The 18,953-nt window shown below is 42.0% G+C and overlaps 2 protein-coding genes across 2 annotated transcripts; one reads left to right on the top strand and one right to left on the bottom strand.

Moving 5' to 3' along the window:
- The first annotated feature begins 10,309 nt into the window (after window positions 1-10,309).
- Window positions 10,310-11,852, top strand: LOC116195136 (BAG family molecular chaperone regulator 1-like). Its single transcript, XM_031524115.1, has 4 exons — window positions 10,310-10,652; window positions 10,739-10,995; window positions 11,090-11,236; window positions 11,319-11,852. The coding sequence occupies exons 1-4, from the start codon at window positions 10,445-10,447 to the stop codon at window positions 11,592-11,594; spliced, it is 888 nt and encodes a 295-aa protein (XP_031379975.1). The 5' UTR covers window positions 10,310-10,444; the 3' UTR covers window positions 11,595-11,852.
- Window positions 11,853-12,719: 867 nt separating this feature from the next.
- LOC116198921 (protein DETOXIFICATION 49-like) lies at window positions 12,720-14,681 on the bottom strand. Its single transcript, XM_031529191.1, has one exon. The coding sequence runs from the start codon at window positions 14,652-14,654 to the stop codon at window positions 13,014-13,016; it is 1,641 nt and encodes a 546-aa protein (XP_031385051.1). The 5' UTR covers window positions 14,655-14,681; the 3' UTR covers window positions 12,720-13,013.
- Between the last annotated feature and the right edge of the window lie 4,272 nt (window positions 14,682-18,953).

Raw genomic sequence — 18,953 nt, 5'->3', positions numbered from 1 at the left:
AGATAGAGGAAATCGAACCGAGAACCAAACTGAAAATTTGGGACGGGCAAAGGCGATTCGAATCGGATTTTCGGGACAACTGGTTTTTTATCAACCCTAATAAATGCTCATTTGTGGACCGCACCTATGCGCATATATATATATATATATATATTCTCATAAAGAAATGACCATACTGAACGATGCATTTATTATAAAGAATTCCCAAATTCTACATATGCCCCAAATATATAAAATGACAAAATTGACGATTTCATCCATGAAATATGCATCTCAAGGCAAATTCGTCCTGAAAAGATATTCTCTGTACTAATTGGTCCTTCCGTCTCAAACGTTTGGACTAATTGGTCCTTTCGTCCAAATAAATGTTGGTATTTGACGGATTACCTCTCACAGCCCAACCCCCCCCTCCCCCCCCCCCCCCCCCCCCCCCCCCCCACGATTTCGCTCCCACCCCAATTTGCCCCAAATTGGAGCTTCTCCTCCTTCCGATTAACCCTAATTGAACAACTTGCTTCTACTCCAATCTTCCAATTCAACCAAATGCCTCAAGATTTCTACGATTTAGAGCGTCGACTGTGATCTTCCAAAGTCGCAATTGTTATTGTTAGTCGTTTTTCGGCGAGAATCACTCGGGACGAACCGCTGTGGGGGGAGTCGAAGTCGTCCCATCCGTGGCCCGAATGAGGACCAGGTTAGTTTGCGTTGCTCGAATGCTGTTGGTTTCTGCAATTTAGGTTTGTTTTTGGGTTTATCACATCTGGGTGGGGAGGCTGGAGGCGATATGGTTTGCTCTGTGTTTGCTTTGCCCGAATGCTTTGTTATTGCTTTAGGTTAGTTTTGTGTTTGCTTATGGTTTGCTTAGCAGCCATTGGATTGCCTGAAAATGATACCATGTTGAATTTGCTGAGAATATGCTACTAGAGAAAGTACCTCAAACATAGGTATTAAGGTTGACCATCCTGCAACTAACAACATGCGTTTTACTCTTTTATCAAATAAAATATCCATTTTACCTCATATTATTCAAGTGGTTGAAATAACTGATCTAGCCAGAAATAAATCCGACTTTATAGGAGAAGCCGTGAATATAAACAATCTAAAAGGAGGGAAAAGAAGAAACACAGATAATAATAATACTACATCTTTAATATTTTATCTCCATCACAAGATAAGATAATTAAGAAGTAGCACTAGTTTAATAGTTAGCAATCATGCAAAACATACATCATTCACAAGATCAGCTCCAGGAACTGGTAAGTTTGATTCTTCAGAAACCACAACATCATCTGATAGTGGCAATTGCTCCTTCAACACGTCATTGCTAGTGTCTAGTTTAGGATATTTGATGAAATGGTGAGTTAGGTAGTCATTTACCAAATATCAGTAATATTTAACATGTGGAATACCTCCAACAAACAATCAGACTCGGGAACTTCAGATTGTAACTTAATTGCAATAGGTCCTTTGTAGCATGTTCAGATAGGATAAGTTGTGCTTATGGGATTCTGATCTGGTAGGTCCTTTGTAGCATGAGCAATTTTACAGTAATATATCACTTGGTTTTTGTGTACGGATCTCACGATGTGATTAATTTATGTGGAGTTGTACTACGACGCATCATTTTTTCATGCTAAGTCTTATCTTTGCCTTTATTTTTAGGTATTTAAACAATCTGGTGGTTCAATGCGGTCTTTCAAGTACCTGATGGTTCAAAACCTCCGGGCATAGTCGCGGCTGTTCTAAAGGTATGCAATTGATATATCTGATGTTTTGAGCTGTCATAATGGAATATTATGTTTGTCCATTACCTCTTATTGGAAAAAAAATATGATTAGGGGGATACGTATTGGATTCATTGCTTGTTTTTTCTTACTTTCTTTGCAGTTCAAGAAGGAAAACAGAAGATTGGAATAACTTTCCCATCTTATGTGTGTGTGTGTGTATGTATACCAAGTAAAAGAGTGCTAAAGTCTCTTAGAAGCTCCTCTTCAGTTCTTCCTATTTCTGGCAAAACACCTTATTCTTAGAGAGGTCGAATAGGGATCAGTCTTTTCATGACGTATTATCTAACTATCTTAGTTACTCGGGTTTTTGGAGACTGCCATAGGCCCATAGTAGTTCATGGAGAAATTTAATGTATCGGATTTTTGACCAACAAAAGTAAGTCCAATTTTTATGGTGTCATTTGCTACTTCATTCCAAGGACATTATGAAGACTAACTATTTGTTTTCCTTTTGCAGCCTGGGTACATGCTCTATGACAGAGTTCTTCGACTGGCTGAAGTTGGGATGACCAAAGAGGCGGAGAACAACAATGACACATGTGACACCATATGGCGTTGGAAAATTTGGTTAAGCAATTCAAGAAATGATGAACACCTCCAAATCCATGTATCTGGAAATGTTGGCAGGATGAGGTTTATGACAACTTTCGAAATTTTGCATCTGCTTCTAAGAGACACATAAACAGTTCTGGCAAGCTTAAAAAGGCATCTAGAGAGTTGAACCTTTTACTTTTAGCCTTTTCCCCACCTATTTATTGTGTATCAACGTAGGATGAAATCGCCTTATTTTGGTGGCCATAAGAATTTTTGTTTTTTCTTGCCAGTCTAGAATAAAATATATCGAGATGAGTCTGCTCATTTTTTGTACTTCTCGCTTTACTGGAGATCCTTGAAGCTGCTTCGTCGTCTTGCAAGATTTGCTTTCAAATCTATGTTCCCATAATGAAAATCGATACAACACTTCTAGTAGCTGATAATGCGCTGATACTTGCATAGCACCTGAGTTGAGGAACATTTTACATTCTCCTCTCGAGAACTCGAAAATGAATCATCTTCGTCATGCTCATGTTCCACTGCAGCAAGAAGCAATAAAGCTTCTTAACTATATGTACCCCACATAAACAGTCTATGATACAATATAATTATTTCATTACAATGCAAAGTCATGCCCTGTGGACTTTTGGACATATTGTTTTGTCCCACTCCATTGGCTTCCCTCACCTCCCATATTTGTTGTTCTGCTGATGCTTCTTGTTCTTCTTGTCAATGTCACTTCCGAATGGGCTAAGAATCTGAAAAGCGGGACCATGAAATTAAACATACAAGCATATTTTCATCAGTCAGTGTTGGCCTCACATAATTGTTGTGACGAGCAACCATTGCCAGTGACAAGTAGCTTAAACAAGAAGTTAATACAGTCAACGTCATTAGACTTAATATGTTCACACATATAAATGGGATTAGCTCTCATAGTAAGGACAAAACATTTCAGGTGCCTAAACAGAGTACTAAGCAAGATTTATGCAAGCAAGCAAGAACAATAGGGGGAGTACCTGAATGGTCCTTACCAATCAAGTTCAGCAGAAAAATTCATAGCCTCAAGCAGATAAAGTCATTTGAGCACATAGCCAACAAGGCTCCACCATAATTTCGTTCAGCAGAAAAGGTTGGCCGGACACTCCTCTTCTCCTAAAATTCAATATGCAAGTTAGAATACATCCACATGCAAGAAGAAAGGAGTGAATCTTATCTCTTCAAACCAAAAGGCACATTAAGTAGCATGTCAGCTTCTAAAATTTAACATTTTCATCATTCAAGCATCTAGATTAATATTTATAATGTAGGAGCAAAATATGTCGGCTTCCATTCATTCTTTTCAGATAAGACAATAAAAGTTACAGAAACAGCATGACCAACCAGTTTTCTGGATATTCATCATTCAAGCATCAATAAAGGCAAGTCCCGGTGATATGAAGGAAAACAGACCGATCCAATGGCAACATATTCTCAGCAAATTCTCAACAGCAGTAATACCTATCTTTAAGGTACTTTCTCTAGCAGCATATTCTCAGCAAATTCAATAGGGTATCGTTTTCAGGCGATCCAATGGCTGCTAAGCAAACCATAAGCAAACAGAAAACTAACCTAAAGCAAAAACAAAGCATTCAGGTAAAGCAAACCATATCGCTTCTGGCCTCCCCACCCAGATGCGATAAACCCAAAAACAAATCTAAATTGCAGAAACCAACAACATTCGGGCAACGCAAACTGATGGAGAAAACGAGAAGACCATATGATGGTTTTAGAATATAATTAAAGGTTGTTGGACTGAAACCGAAGAGTCATTTCGTGCATAGTTTTCTGAGTCGTTTCTGCACTAAATAGGGTCAATAAGATGTCATTGGAAAGCCCTAGAAGTCTAGTTTCCAATGAATCAAATTGTTCGCAATTTGGAATTGTCTAGGAAAAATTATTGTCATTTTCGTGAGTTGTGTCCAGAAAAATCCGAGAAGATAAAATTAGAGTTAATGGGGGTGTCTTGGGAAGCTAAAAAGTCCTTGTGTCCTTGTTCTATAAATAGGATGATCGTGTAAGGATATGGGCAAGTCATCTTTGAAGTAATCAATTTATATTATAGAGTAACTCATTCTTTGAGTTGTTCTTCTCTGACTTCGAATAATTTAGGTGGATTCCTAAGGTTTTTCGGGTCGTTCGCTCTTTGTTTTGGGGGCTTGGTCTTCTCCTCTCTCCTTACCGCCATCAGATTGGTATTGGAGCCACGGTTCTTTCCATGGCGAACCGTAGACGTAGAGTACCTGACGTCAACGTGGCTCCCACGGAGCGTGACCTTCGTGATGTCGAGATGGATGAGCTGAGGAGGCAAGTGCAACAACTCCAACAACAACTTGAGCGTCTCCAAGCTAGAAACCGTGACGAGACATGTCATGGTTTGGATGTTAGCGAGGTTGGGGAGGTTAACCCTTTCCATGATGAAGATTCTGATTCGTCCACCGAAAAGGCTTATTCTCGACTTGACCGGAGGAATCGTTTTGAGGATTATGGCGTCAAAGTCGACATTCCCGACTTTGAAGGTCAAATGCACCCAGAAGATTTCATTGATTGGTTGGCTACCATTGAACGAGTCTTCGACTTCAAGAACATTTCCGAAGAAAAGAAGGTGAAGTTAGTCGCCATCAAATTGAAAAAAACATACTTCAGTTTGGTGGGAGAACTTGAAGAGGCGTCGAGAACGTGAAGGAAAACGGATGATTGCGACGTGGGAAAAGATGAAACGGGAGCTCAAGAAGAAGTTTGTTCCTGCAAGCTACAAGCAAGATATTTTCTCTCGGCTCTACAACTTCAAGCAAGGGGAGTTGACCGTAGAGGAATACACTGCGGAGTTTGAGCATCTCATGATGAAGTGCGATCTTGTGGAGCCCAAGGAACAAACCATTGCTCGGTACCTTGGCGGTCTTCGATCCGAGATTCGTAACGTGGTCCAATTGCAACCTTATTGGACTTTCGAGGATGTTTGCAAGCTGTCCGTTTGTGTGGAGAAGCAATCTAAGGAGAAGAGTACTCATAAGACCTTGGGAAGAGACGAGGTCTCTAACCGGGGGAGTGCTCCGACTCCGAAGTCATCATCGACTGGTAAGGCTTCTTCTTCCAAGGCTACACCCGCACAAGGTGGCACTTCTCGCAACACTTCAAGCACGATATTAAAACAATGCTTTAAGTGTCGAGGATTTGGTCACATCGCTGCCGAGTGCCCGAATCGGAAAATTATTTCCTTAGTGGAGGAAGCTAATGATGAGCCGGTGTATGACACTTACGATGACGAGGAGAATGAGGTTGAGCAAGAAGAGGTCACTTATGGTGATCAAGGGAAGGCTCTTGTCATTCAACGCATCTTGAAGTCTACACATGTTGAGGACGATAAGTGGTTGCGGCATAACATCTTCCACACCCGATGCACTTCCCATGGCAAAGTGTGCACGGTCATTATCGATAGTGGGAGTTGTGAGAATGTCATTTCCACTACCATGGTGGAAAAGTTGCACCTCAAGGTGGAGCCTCATCCGGATCCGTACAAGCTCTCTTGGCTCAAGAAATGTAAAGACGTTCATGTCAATAAACGTTGCTTGGTGCAATTCTCTATTGGCACGCATTATAAGGATGAGATTATGTGCGATGTGGTTCCCATGGATGCGTGTCATTTATTTCTTGGACGGCCGTGGTTATATGATCGAATGGTGATTTATGATGGCTTTAAGAACACCTACTCCTTTGTCAAGGAAGGTGTCAAGATTATTCTAGCACCTTGTAGAATGGAGGACAAGTCTAAGGTCGTCACGGGAAAATGAAGCTCTTATCTCTCCAAATCTCAATTTCTCCAAGTCATGGATCGTTCTTCGAAGGCTTATGCACTCGTGCTCTTGAAGGAGAATGAAGAACGAGGGGATATTCCACCCGTAGTGAAGTATTTGCTCGAAGAATTTCGGGTTGTGGTGCCCGATGAGATTCCGTCGGGACTTTCTCCCATACGGGATATCCAACATCATATTGATTTGGTGCCCGGGGTTGCTATCCCAAGTAAGGCGGCGTATCGAATGAGTCCAAAGGAACATGAGGAGTTTCAACGCCAAGTCGACGAACTTTTGCATAAGGGGTTGATTCGGAAAAGTTTGAGCCCTTGTGCGGTTCCCGCTCTTCTCGTGCCAAAGAAGGATGGATCTTGGAGGATGTGCATTGATAGTCGGGCTGTGAATAAGATCACCATCAAGTATCGCTTTCCAATACCGCAACTTGATGATTTGCTTGATCAACTTCATGGAGCTTCGGTCTTTTCCAAAATCGACCTTAGGAGCGGATATCATCAAATTTGAATGTGTCCCGGAGACGAGTGGAAGACGGCATTCAAGACGAGAGATGGTCTCTACGAGTGGCTAGTTATGCCATTTGGCCTCTCTAATGCCTCGAGTACTTTCATGCGCCTCATGAACTATGTGTTGAAAGCTTTTATCGGCAAGTTCTTGGTCGTCTACTTTGACGATATTTTGATCTATAATACTAGCGTAGATGAACACTTGGAGCATCTTCAAGAGCTCTTTAAGGTGCTTCGAGAGCAACGCCTATATGCCAACCTCAAGAAGTGTCACTTCCTCACAAATAGTGTCAATTTCTCGGGTTATATTATCTCTCAAGAAGGCATTCGCATGGATCCAAGTAAAGTGGAGGCGATCGTAAATTGGCCGACTCCAAGATCTCTCCAAGAGGTCCGAAGTTTCCATGGGCTAGCTTCTTTCTATAGGAAATTCATTGCGGGGTTTAGCACTCTTGTCGCTCCTATCACGGAGTGCTTGAAAGGAGGTGTATTCAAGTGGGACGAGGCGGCTCAAAAGAGTTTCGAGCTAATAAAGAAGAAGATGACGGAGGCACCACTTCTTGCCTTGTCTGACTTTGAGAAAGTCTTCGAGGTATGTTGCGATGCTTCGAATGTGGGAATTGGAGCCGTTCTTTCTCAAGAAGGCAAACCACTTGCTTTCTTTAGTGAGAAGTTGAATGGACCGAGGAGGAATTATTCGACGTACGACAAGGAATTTTATGCCATTGTTCGAGCTTAGGCCAATTGGAGGCATTATCTTATTTCGAAGGAATTTGTGCTCTTCTTGGACCATGAGGCGTTGAAGTACATTAATGGCCAGCATAAGCTCAACAATCGCCATGCCAAGTGGGTGGAGTTCCTACAAGCCTACACGTTCGTGATCAAGCATAAGAGCGGCACTCAAAACCAAGTCGCTGATGCTTTGAGTCGGAGGTGTGGATTGCTTTCATCTATGCAAGTAAAAGTGTTGGGGTTCGAGATCATCAAGGAGCTTTATCACGAGGATGTTGATTTCTCCAAGACATGGCGTGAATGTTCCAAAGGCACTTGGAAGGACTTTCTCATACATGATGGCTATCTTTTCAAGTCCAATAAGTTGTGCATTCCTCAATTTTCTTTAAGGGAGGCCATCATCAAAGAAGCTCACGAGGGAGGACTTGGAGGTCACTTTGGGCGAGATAAAACGCTTGCTCTTATTGATGCGCAATTCTATTGGCCGAATATGATCCGAGACGTATTGAGACATGTGGAGCGCTGCAAAACATGTCACATTGCTAAGGCTTATTCTCAAAATATGGGTCTTTACACTCCACTTCCGGTCCCCAATGCACCTTGGGAAGATGTGAGCATCGATTTCGTGGTGGGATTACCAATGACACAAAGGAACAAAGAATCGGTCATGGTGGTGGTGGATCGATTCTCTAAGATGGCGCACTTCGTTTCTTGCCTTAAGACCTTGGATGCGTCTCATGTTGCGGATCTTTACTTCAGAGAGATTGTCAAGCTTCATAGCATTCCAATGACCATCACTTCCGATCGTGATACGAAGTTTATGAGTCACTTTTGGCGTACGCCTTGGAGAAAGCTTGGAACTACTCTTCAATTTAGTTCCTCACACTATCCTCAAACAGATGGCCAAACGGAGGTGGTTAATCGAAGTTTGGGAAGCTTGCTAAGGTCCTTGATGAAAGGAAATATTCGTCAATGGGACATGGAGCTGCCTCAAGCGGAGTTTGCTTATAACCGGTCTCAAAGCAAGTCTACCTGTAAGAGCCCATTCGAGGTTGTTTATGGATCTAATCCTATTGGTCCATTGGATTTGGTCCCTCTTCGAATTAATCACTCTTTCAGTAGTGATGCTGAAGAAAGAGTGAAGCAAATTCGGAGTACGCATGAAGAGGTTCGCAAGAAGATCATCCGGCAAAATGAGAAGTACAAGGAGCAAGCCGACAAGTTCAGGAAGCCGACAACTTTCAAGGAATGAGACTTGGTATGGATTCATCTTCGCAAAGAGCGGTTTCCCCAAGGTCGCTTTGGTAAGCTCAAGCCTAGAGCTGATGGACCTTTTCGCATTTTGAATAGATTGGGTGAAAACGCATATAAGGTTGAGCTACTGGGAAACTATGGAGTTTCTACAACTTTTAATGTCTCTGACCTATTGCCCTATGTTGGAGAAGACGAAGGGTCCGACTTGGGGACAAGTCTCTTCCAATCGGGGGAGAATGATTGAGAAAACAAGAAGACCATATGATGGTTCTATAATATAATTTAAGGTTGTTAGACTGAAACCGAAGAGTCACTTCGTGCTTAGTTTTCCGAGTCGTTTCTGCACTAAATATGGTCAAATAAGATGTCATTGGAAAACCCTAGAAGTCTAGTTTCCAATGAATCAAATCGTTCATAATTTGGAATTGTCTAAGAAATGTTATTGTCATTTTCGTGAGTTGTGTCCAGAAAAATCCGAGAATATAGAATTAGAGTTAATGGGGTGTCTTAGGAAGCTAAAAAGTCCTTGTGTCCTTGTTCTATAAATAGGATGATCATATAAGGATATGGGCAAGTCATCTTTGAAGTAATCAATTTATATTATAGAGTAACTCATTCTTTGAGTTGTTCTTCTCTGACTTCGAATAACTTAGGTGGATTCCTAAGGTTTTTCGGGTCGTTCGCTCGTTGTTTTGGGGGCTTGGTCTTCTCCTCTCTCCTTACCACCATCACAAACTAACCTGGTCCTCATTCAGGCGACGGATCGAACGACTTCGGCTCCCCCCACAGCGGTTCGTTCCAAGTGATTCCTGCCGGAAAACAACCAACAATAACGATTACGACTTCGGAGGATCACAGTCGACGCTCTAAATCGTAGAAATCTTGAGGCGTTTGGTTGAATTGGAAGATTGGAGTAGAAGCGGGTTGTTCAATTAGGGTTGATTGGAAGGAGAAGAAGCTCCAATTTGGGGCAAATTGGGGCGGGAGCGAAATCCAAGGGGGGGGTGGAGGGGTGGTGTTGACGGGCCAGTCACGACGTTAATGGCCGTGAGAGGTAATCCGTCAGGGACCAACATTATTTGGACGAAAAGACTAATTAGTCCAAATGTTTGAAACGTTCAGATCAAATAGTACAGAGAATATCTTTCCGGGACGAATTTGCCTTGAGATGCACATTTTAGGGATGAAATAGTCAATTTTGTCGATATAAAATCAGCCAATAGTAGAGCAGACATGTGCCAACTGGCCTATATTCCTCTAATTTCTCAATTTTTTGTTCTTTTTTTTTGTTAGAAAGGCTGGCCATGGCATGTTCCTCTCCATCTGTACAATGTTGCTAATATCCAGTTAGGAGACGTATTAAGGAATAAAAATGAAATCATATATATATATATATATATATATTTTCGGTGTGATTATTTATTATATATTTGGCAATGACAAATATATATATATATATATATATATATATATATTTCACCAACCCGCGTTGGTGATATAGGATTGACTTTGGATGGGTAAACTTCGCTTTCAAATTTCACAAAAATCAAGACCTGTTAGGTAGCCCTCAGTCTCGTGATTGGTCTATGCTACTTTTTTTTTTTTGTGGTAATCCTAAACCTCTCCACTGGCCTGCTTCTGACAACTGGCAATTTCCTTGTTTCCATAAAACAAAGCATCATCATTTCATATTCATCAATCAAATGGATTGAATCATAAGACTTGGGAACCTTTCTTGTTTGTTCTCCTCAGTTCCATCCCTCAACAGCATTTGCAGTCTAAGAATATGCTTCACCGGGCGAATAATAGAAGTTTGATCGGCCCTACACTTGATCAGCAACCTGAAGAATGGGAAGTCAGGCCAGGAGGAATGCTGGTCCAGAAGCGGGAACTGGGCACTCAAGCGAGCGTGGATCCCATCCCGATGATTCGGGTCAAAGTGCAGTTCGGTCACGTATATCACGAAGTTCGGATTAGTCCTCACGCAAGCTTTGGTATAATCAAGAAGAACCCGAGTCTTTCCCCGCCTTTTCCTCACATATTGGTATGATCTTGCTGAGCTTGAGTTATCGAGTTTCAGGGGAATTGAAGAAGCTGTTGGTAGAGTCCTGCGGGCTTCACCACGAGGACCAGAAGCTGATATACCGGAACAGAGAGAGGGGATCAAGAACGTACCTTGACACTGCAGGAGTAAAAGATGGATCGAGAATCGTTCTTGTCGAAGATGTTTTGAGCAGAGAGAGACGGTGTCTCGAGATGTTGAAGAAAGCAAGAATAGAGAAGGCCCAGAAGTCGATTAATGCAACCACCTCCCAAATCAACAAACTTGCCGAGAAGGCAAAGCTTTAATTCTTAGTCCTGACTACTGTTAATGGTTCCCATTTAGTAGGTAATTTGCGGTTTTGACGTGACATTTTCATTGATCGCATAGGTGCAAGGCTTGAATTTGGCAGCTTCAAAAGGCGGGAAGGTTGCGGTAACAGAAGCAGAGAAACTTACAGAAGATTTGATGGCACATTTAGTCAAATTGGAGGGAATTACAGCTGAGGGAGAGTTGAATCTGCAGAGGAGGATGCAGGTAACTTTATCTCGAATCTTTTTCTGTCTATTAGACGATTTGAGAGGCTCGTTCTGTTCCTTTATTCCTTCAATGGTCGTAGGTTCGGAGAATACAAGAATGCATCGAATCTCTAGACATGCTGAAACTGAATAGCCCAGTGGACCATGGCGACCCTCTCTTGCATCATCAACCGGGGAACTCGGTCAAGTATTTACAAAAGCCTTTTGGTCTCGGACAGGATGAGAAGAAGAACATTCTGAACAAGAAGCCGACAGATTCAAATTCAACCGGTCAGAGGATGAGGCCAGCGGATCGACCATCTGCTACTCAGTCCAGTACTTTCATGATGAGTATGCAGTGGGAAACTTTCTATTGAAGCACGAAAAGTCACAATTTAGGTGAAGTCGTTCATACATTTATACAAATATATCGAGTCATTGTATGGATTAGGCTTTTGAGATATTGTTTATAGGTTTGTTAATGTCTTTGATAATAAGAACATGAAGCAAACAACCGAGTTAAAATATCTCCTTGTAAGTAATTCGACCCAGTTCCATGTGATCATACTCCAGATTGGAGGAATTTGGATATAGAGACTCAGAAAGCCCAAGAAGCGCTTTCCTTTCGCAAAAAATTGCTCAATTTGCGCGATGGACTGTTTCCGTAGGTTTTGGACCAATTGGGATGAGATCATGGAGCTCTCTTCTGTCGCGTGCAATGGATCTAGTCAGATTCTGATGATTAATCATCGGAGCTCTTTCTTTCTGAGGGAGGGAACATTTTGGTTAACTGATTCGGCTCATACAATTCGTTCCTTCTTTATGGTTCCATGTTGTTCCCTGTTAATGGCAATGTCCAAGGAGTTCCAAGGGTTAGTCCGCTAGTAGAATGGTAAAAACATGACTCGGATTAAGATCCCGACTCTGGCAAAATATCATGGGAACACAGCTTTTTCGGTTTTTCATTGGGATTACTCCACAAAAGGTGCGCACACAGAACAGAACAGTTCTTGTTATTAATACTGATCGCACTAAGGAGGCTGAACCCGGTTGTAATGAATCGTGATCTTTCCATCGATTGGATCAACACAACGCAAAAGTGAGCTTGTTACCAGTATGAGGCTCATTAATTAGCATTGTCAATCACAGACTACACGATCATTCATCGACTTGATTCAGATCTGTACACAGCCGACCCGTGGTTTTCAAACATAGAGAACTGCAGCCCAAACATTCAGCCCGTGGCTTTCTAAAATATAAAGCTTGTTTTATTGCCTTCTGGACCTGTGGCCTACTGTCAAAAGCTGATTTAAGCAAGCCGAAATATTCCATGTTGAGAATTATTAGTAAACGATGTGAAACGGATCATGTGGACTAGCTTTACTTCTTCAAATTGCTGATTCTCGAGAAAGGATCAGGAAGGTTGAGAACATATATATATATATAAATCACGAAGTTAACGATAGAAACATATATAAATAATCAAATGATGCAATGGAACAAAGCTGGCATGGGTAATGCTTGAGAGCAATTTTACCAGAAAAATTCATCGTATGTATCAGTACTATCCTAACAATTGGTTACCTCTACCTAAGTACACTGCATCAACCATTGCTGATCTCTTTGAACTGAACAACAAATAAGCCAAGATGACTTGGTTCAACAGTTACCTCATAGAAGCCAATATATCCGGTCTCTTTTTGATCAATGTACATTATAGCCGCTCTATGTAAATTGTACCCTTGAAGCTTAGGAGACTCAGGCACTGAAGCCTCCACCGCATCCCTCGCCAAAATCTATGCTGTGAAAACAGCCGCATTGTCATTCCGGACCCCAAGTGACCGCCAGGAGTTGTCATCCTCCTTCAGCAATACCTCTTCCTCTCCATCACCATCAACTATGGTGAGGCTTCTCTGGCCAAGTCCTGTCAGCTCCTCAGCCCTCTTGGCCTCGTGTGCCCAGTCAGTCCGGGCCATCACAACCAACATGGTCAATGCACATGAGCCTTGGGCCGCCAGTAGTCCCAGCCACAGCCCCTTGAAGTCTAGCCTGCCGTAGAACCCTAACCACACTGCCACGGGCATCCCTACCACATAGAAGCATCCTAAGTTTATGTTCGCCCCGAGCCTTGGCCTCGCTGTCCCTCGTAGGACCCCGCACCCAGTTGTCTGGGGACAGTTTCCTAGCTCACAGAGACCAATGATTGGCAATACTGAGGCTGTCAGGGCAATAATCTCTGGCTCATTCGTGAACATTTTGGCCCATACCTTCCTCACTGATAATGCAAAGAGTAGGGCTGAGACACCGAGCAAGAAGCTCCCAAAGAGGCCCACGGTGGCGGAAAGCCTAGCCTGCTTGGGTCGACCAGCGCCCAGCTCATTCCCGACTCGTGTAGACACCCCGAAGCCTAGGGAGGATGGGAAGATGTAAATAAGCGCAGTGGTTTGTATGAGAATGCCCATTGAGGCGACTGTTGCTCGAGGGTTTAACAGCAACCCGCACAACAGTATCATAATCTCATACCACCACCACTCGAGGCATACAGAGATGCAGCTCGGAATGGCCAAGTCCACGAGCGACTTGAATCCCTTAAAGCACTCCAATGAGACAGAGCACCAAGTCTTCTCATACATGCCTGAGATTATAACGTAAAATATTAACGACGTCAAGAGGTTGATGTTGGTCCAAACCGCACCCAGTGCAACCCCTGCAATCCCGAAGCCAAGCACATTGACAAGAAGGTAGTTTATTGGAATATGCAGTAGGACCGACAAACCCGCGCAATATGTTAAGGGTAGGGTGATGGACTGTGAGCGGAGATAGATACGTATTGGGTGGAGGAGCGACTGCGTAAATAAGTCGGGAAGTGATAAGAGGATGAAGGCCTGTGCCTCGGATGCTATATCGGGGTCTTGCCTGAAGAAGAGTAGAATTCTCTCCATGTTGAGCCAAAGAAGTGAGATGGGGATGGAGGTCAAGAGGAGCAAGAGGACAGTCCTCTGCAACGTGAGACCGACTAGCTTGAAGCGCTGGGCCCCGAAGGCCTGGCCACAGATGGGTTCCATGCCCATTGTGAGGCCAGTGAGGACAGAGTAGCCTGTGATGTTAGCGAAGCCGAGGGCGAGGGAGCCTCCAGCTAGAGCTAGGTCCCCGAGCCGACCAAGGAAGAGCATGGAGACAGCCGAGCGGGAGTAGAGGAGGAGGCCGGTGAGGATCATGGGGAGGGATAGCGACGCTATAGATCCGGCCTCGGCGAGGGCGAGCGAGAGGTGGGTTCTGCTAGGGTTCTGTTGTTGTTTTTGTTGTAACGAGGATGATGAATCTGTTCTTGTTGGGCTTTTGGGGATCAAAGGGGTTAACATGTCAGGGGAGCTATTAATGTTGGGCGCTGTCTGGTCGTCTGAGAGTGAGGAAAGTGATGAAGGAGAGTTACACATATTTTAGTATTGAGAGAATTAAGAGAGAAGGATTGAGGTTTCGTGGGGAAATGGAAGATTGGAGGCTGGGACATTTAAAGGGCAAAAAGGCTCTAGTGGGGTTCTTTTTAGTATAGGGTCCACATAGAATCGATCGCGGAAATTGATTGACATGGTTTGACGATACCAAGCTTCCAAAAGTAGAAAAGAGAGAAGAAGGTTTTTCTGTTTCTCATGACCGACCATACTGTTGGGGGAATCATCGTAAGGACGGAAAGCTTTTTTTTTTTTTTTTTGGGTGCTTATGATATATACATAAGCAGATGACACTATATATTTTTATGACTTTTTATTCTTTTTATTATTCTATATTCTATGTTTCAATTTCCTCATTTACCTTTAGCTCATTTAGGACAAAGGACGACGTTTTCCTAAATAAGCTTCTAAATAATCAATCCTAAAACGTATTCAAAATTTAATGATCGGAAGGTTATGAGATGACCCAACTTTAATAAAGGATGTTTGACAAAAATTCCAAAATAACGTTCCAAATAATAAAGGCGTTAATGATAAAGAGAATATTGTGCAGTCACGTGTGTTTATAGACTCATTCGATTAAATAATTAATAATGAGTGCTATTATGGGTACCTAGCAAAAAAAAAAAGAGTGCTATTATGGGAGTCTGACAAAAATTCCAAAACAACATTGTGTGGGTCATTTCATTGTGAGCGCAAAGAATTTCTTTTCAAAGAATTTAATGACAAAAAAAAAGGAAGGTACACGTCGAAGTCTTGTATTATATTATATCAAAAGAGACAGATTCTCGTGGATATCCTTGAATTTTTTTTATAATTCATTCTTTCAAGCGTACACCTTATGCATATGGATAACTCGGGACTGATTTGATTATTAATGGGTGGTATTACATTTAAAATTAAAAATGTGACTAGTATGCGATCCGGGCTTTGATTAATCCTTCCCACAGCTTGTTTTAGGAGCGGCTATGGCCTCCATGGTGGTAGGGACAATGAACTTTTAAGTAAAATGTAGTTTGCCTCTCAATTTTTTGAATTAATTACACAGTATCCCTAATTTTTAAAAAGTTACACTATACCTTTTTACCTATGTAAAAATAAACACGGTGCCCCTTTTGTCTAATTCCCGGCGACTTTTCTGGTGAAATTAGGTCACATGTATCATGTGACTTTTTAAAGGATAAAAATGTGTCTAGTAAATTATTGAACTGAAATAAAAATAAAAAGAAAAAGGACACCAAGACACGACTTCACCGAAGGAATAACAGTACATGCAAAATCTGGCAACCCACCTCCACTGTCCCACGATGCTTTCCGACGGTCAATCCTCCATTTGGGTCAGCCTCACCTCCATCTCTCCTCGATGATCGCTACAACCTCGGCCTCCACCTCTCGGAGATCCAACTCCACCTACCTGGTGAATAAAGCGGTAGTTGGCAATGAGTTGGAAATTGAGAAGGAAACCATGAAATGTTGATTCGAAATCGATAGAACGAACAATTTCAATTAGATCTCAAGTTCTCTCCTCATCTGCCATTCCAAAGCTCAGCGGAGTCCGTGTTGCCGACGATTGCTCTGGTAAGAGGCAACATCACTAAGTTGGCCATGGATGGATCCTCCAATGCAATCTTCTGCACTCTTCTTCTCTCTATTTCTTTAGGTGAAGTTTAAGCTCGTTGGAAAAATGCTACAAATTGAAATTGCAATGAATCATTCACCAGATTGATTTTTTTTTTCCTGGACAAATGCTTTTCATATTTCTGCAGTACCCTTGGCTTCAAAGAACTAGGTCTGCTCTGTCAATGCAATTGCATCAGCCATGTGATAATTGTAAAAAGAACGCAGAATTAAATTTTTCCTCGAACAAACAAATTGTTTCTTTGGGATTACTCGGATGCATTCTATTGTTGTGTGTGAAACCAACACCCTCAATCTAATTTTGCTTTGTCTTTATTTAATTTTAGGGTCAGAAGTGGTTTTGGTCCCTGAAAAATACCGTTTCCTTGGGTTTGGTCCCTCAAAAATTTTTGTCATGGTTTCCGTCCCTCAATCACCATTCCGTCAGATGTTTTAGACTTTTAGTCCTGCCGTTTTCTTGCGCATGCTAACCGTGACAGAAATCTCACGTGGCGGATGAGTTGGACTTAACTCCGTTAATCACCCCCAAATTTCCAAAAACAACGTAGTTTGTCTTCCTTGAAAGCGCTCTGTCTCTCTCTCTCTCTATTAAATGTGATTCAGAGCAAGGGTCGGCTTCATTTGTCTTGTAGCTGAGATTCCCCCACCCCTCCCCTGCATGATCTCCTGCAATGGCCTCCGCTTGCGTCAACAACATTGGCATGTCGTCGTACAACTTCCTCAGTGCTAGTTCCACGGGGCTAACGGAAGCGAAAAAGAAACAGAAATTCAAAAATTTCCTACCCGTGAAATTAATTCCAAGACCTACTAGAAGAATAAGAGTAAATAAAAGCGTACCTGGAATATTTAAAATTGTCGACCGAGCGTCCCACGCGTGACGCCTCTACTGGAATCCACACCGACTTTGTCGACGAGTCTTCGAGATCGGCGATGCTAGCGGCCAACACTCGAAAGAAATACCGATGCGACACTAGAAATTTATTAAACTAGTAGGATTAATTAAAGTTGAACAATTCAACTTTGACTTTTCCTACAATTATATGCTCATATGTATACACATATCATATATGTATATGAATATGCCTGCACGTATATATATATCTTAATACACTTATTGCCCCCATTCTTTTATAAGGAATAGCGGAGCTGAAACTTCAAAGTTTCACCGATGTGGGACAAACTTTGTATATAAGAGCATATATGTACAGCACACACATATATATCCCTGCCGATCTATATATATCTCTATATATATATTACATACATACACATTACATCGTGTGTCAATTTGGTCCATTTAATCTAATAAATCGAGTCTAATTAATCGACAAATTTAATCTCATTAAATATCCGATTAATCGGTCGCACCATAAATCATCTAATCTCTATTAGACGATTTTATTGTTTCAAAATATCCCGTCGATTTAGTCGTAGTGTGTGACCCTGTAGGTTCCCAATTACGTTGATAGTAATATCGAAATCTCTATTTCAATATCACAAACAGTGAGCGGCATCTAGCAATGCATCGCTGTTACTCAAGTAATCGGAAAGTCAATTTCTCGACGAACCTTGTGACTTACGTTACCGTGTAATATAATCCCTTTGTCCTCTATATCTCTATTGAGCCCAAGGCATGGTCGATGACATTCTTGTATGGCTCAATATCTCTCTTTCTTGGTTTACCGGGTAAGTCTATCAGAACAAATGAGATCGATATCATTATATCGACTCATTTGGGTATGCATACACTTTTAGACTTAACCACCAAGTGGCCGTGAGATATCGCTCCCGTTTCGTAGGAGGGACAAATCCTATCTTGGTCACTCACATTCTTTTCCATGCTTTGTGGCATACCCAATAACTATCTTTATAACCAGCCTGTTACGGTGGCGTTTGACAGTATCAAAATATACGACATTACACGTAGGAATCCATGGTGACCTCAAGTCAAAGGACCATTACACTATAGTCATTTTGAGATATGCTAATGACAGTCACGTAACAACCCATGTAGCAATCTCATGGCGGGTCAGTCCAATACACATTACTCTTAATGTATACATGTGGTGTGATTTGATATCTCCATATCCATGACCTATGAGATTTGGTCATCAATCAACACTCACACTAGTCTAACCGTATTATCGTTGTCCTAATTAACGATAATACTTTGACTATGGACATTTAGGAATAATGTTCATTAATTATAGGATCTCACAATCAAGTCACACTTGATGCCTATTGAACCTACTATTCCAAGGACATTATTGTGTAAAATCATATTTAGCGCAATCTACACAATAACAGATATGCCTCGTAATATAATGAAATAGATATCATATTACAGAACTGATTATAGATTGCCTCTAGGGCATACACCAATTCCCAACAATCTCCCACTTGCACTAGAGCCAATCTGGCATCTGTCTAATGCCAATAGATCTAGTGTGAGCCTCGTGCTTGCGCTGCACAAGAGGCTTCGTAAGTGGATCTGCGAGATTCTCATCTGTTGGTATTCTGCATATCTTCACATCTCCTCTGTCGATGATCTCGCGAATGAGATGGAAGCTCCTGAGTATATGTTTGGATCGCTGGTGAGACCTGGGTTCCTTAGCTTGCGCAATGGCTCCATTATTGTCACAATAG

This window comes from Punica granatum, chromosome 1 (assembly GCF_007655135.1).
Source record: "Punica granatum isolate Tunisia-2019 chromosome 1, ASM765513v2, whole genome shotgun sequence".
NCBI lineage: Eukaryota > Viridiplantae > Streptophyta > Magnoliopsida > Myrtales > Lythraceae > Punica > Punica granatum.
The sequence above is the reverse complement of the archived record's forward strand: the minus strand, read 5'-3'. Positions and strand labels throughout refer to the sequence as shown.

Bases quoted from the DNA above. Each gene is read 5' to 3' on its own strand.
- LOC116195136 (XM_031524115.1), top strand. From the start codon at position 10,445: ATGCTTCACCGGGCGAATAATAGAAGTTTGATCGGCCCTACACTTGAT. The intron at 10,653-10,738 runs GTATAATCAAGA...ATCGAGTTTCAG, and splicing joins TAGTCCTCACGCAAGCTTTG to GGGAATTGAAGAAGCTGTTG. The intron at 11,237-11,318 runs GTAACTTTATCT...CAATGGTCGTAG, and splicing joins ATCTGCAGAGGAGGATGCAG to GTTCGGAGAATACAAGAATG.
- LOC116198921 (XM_031529191.1), bottom strand. From the start codon at position 14,654: ATGTGTAACTCTCCTTCATCACTTTCCTCACTCTCAGACGACCAGACA.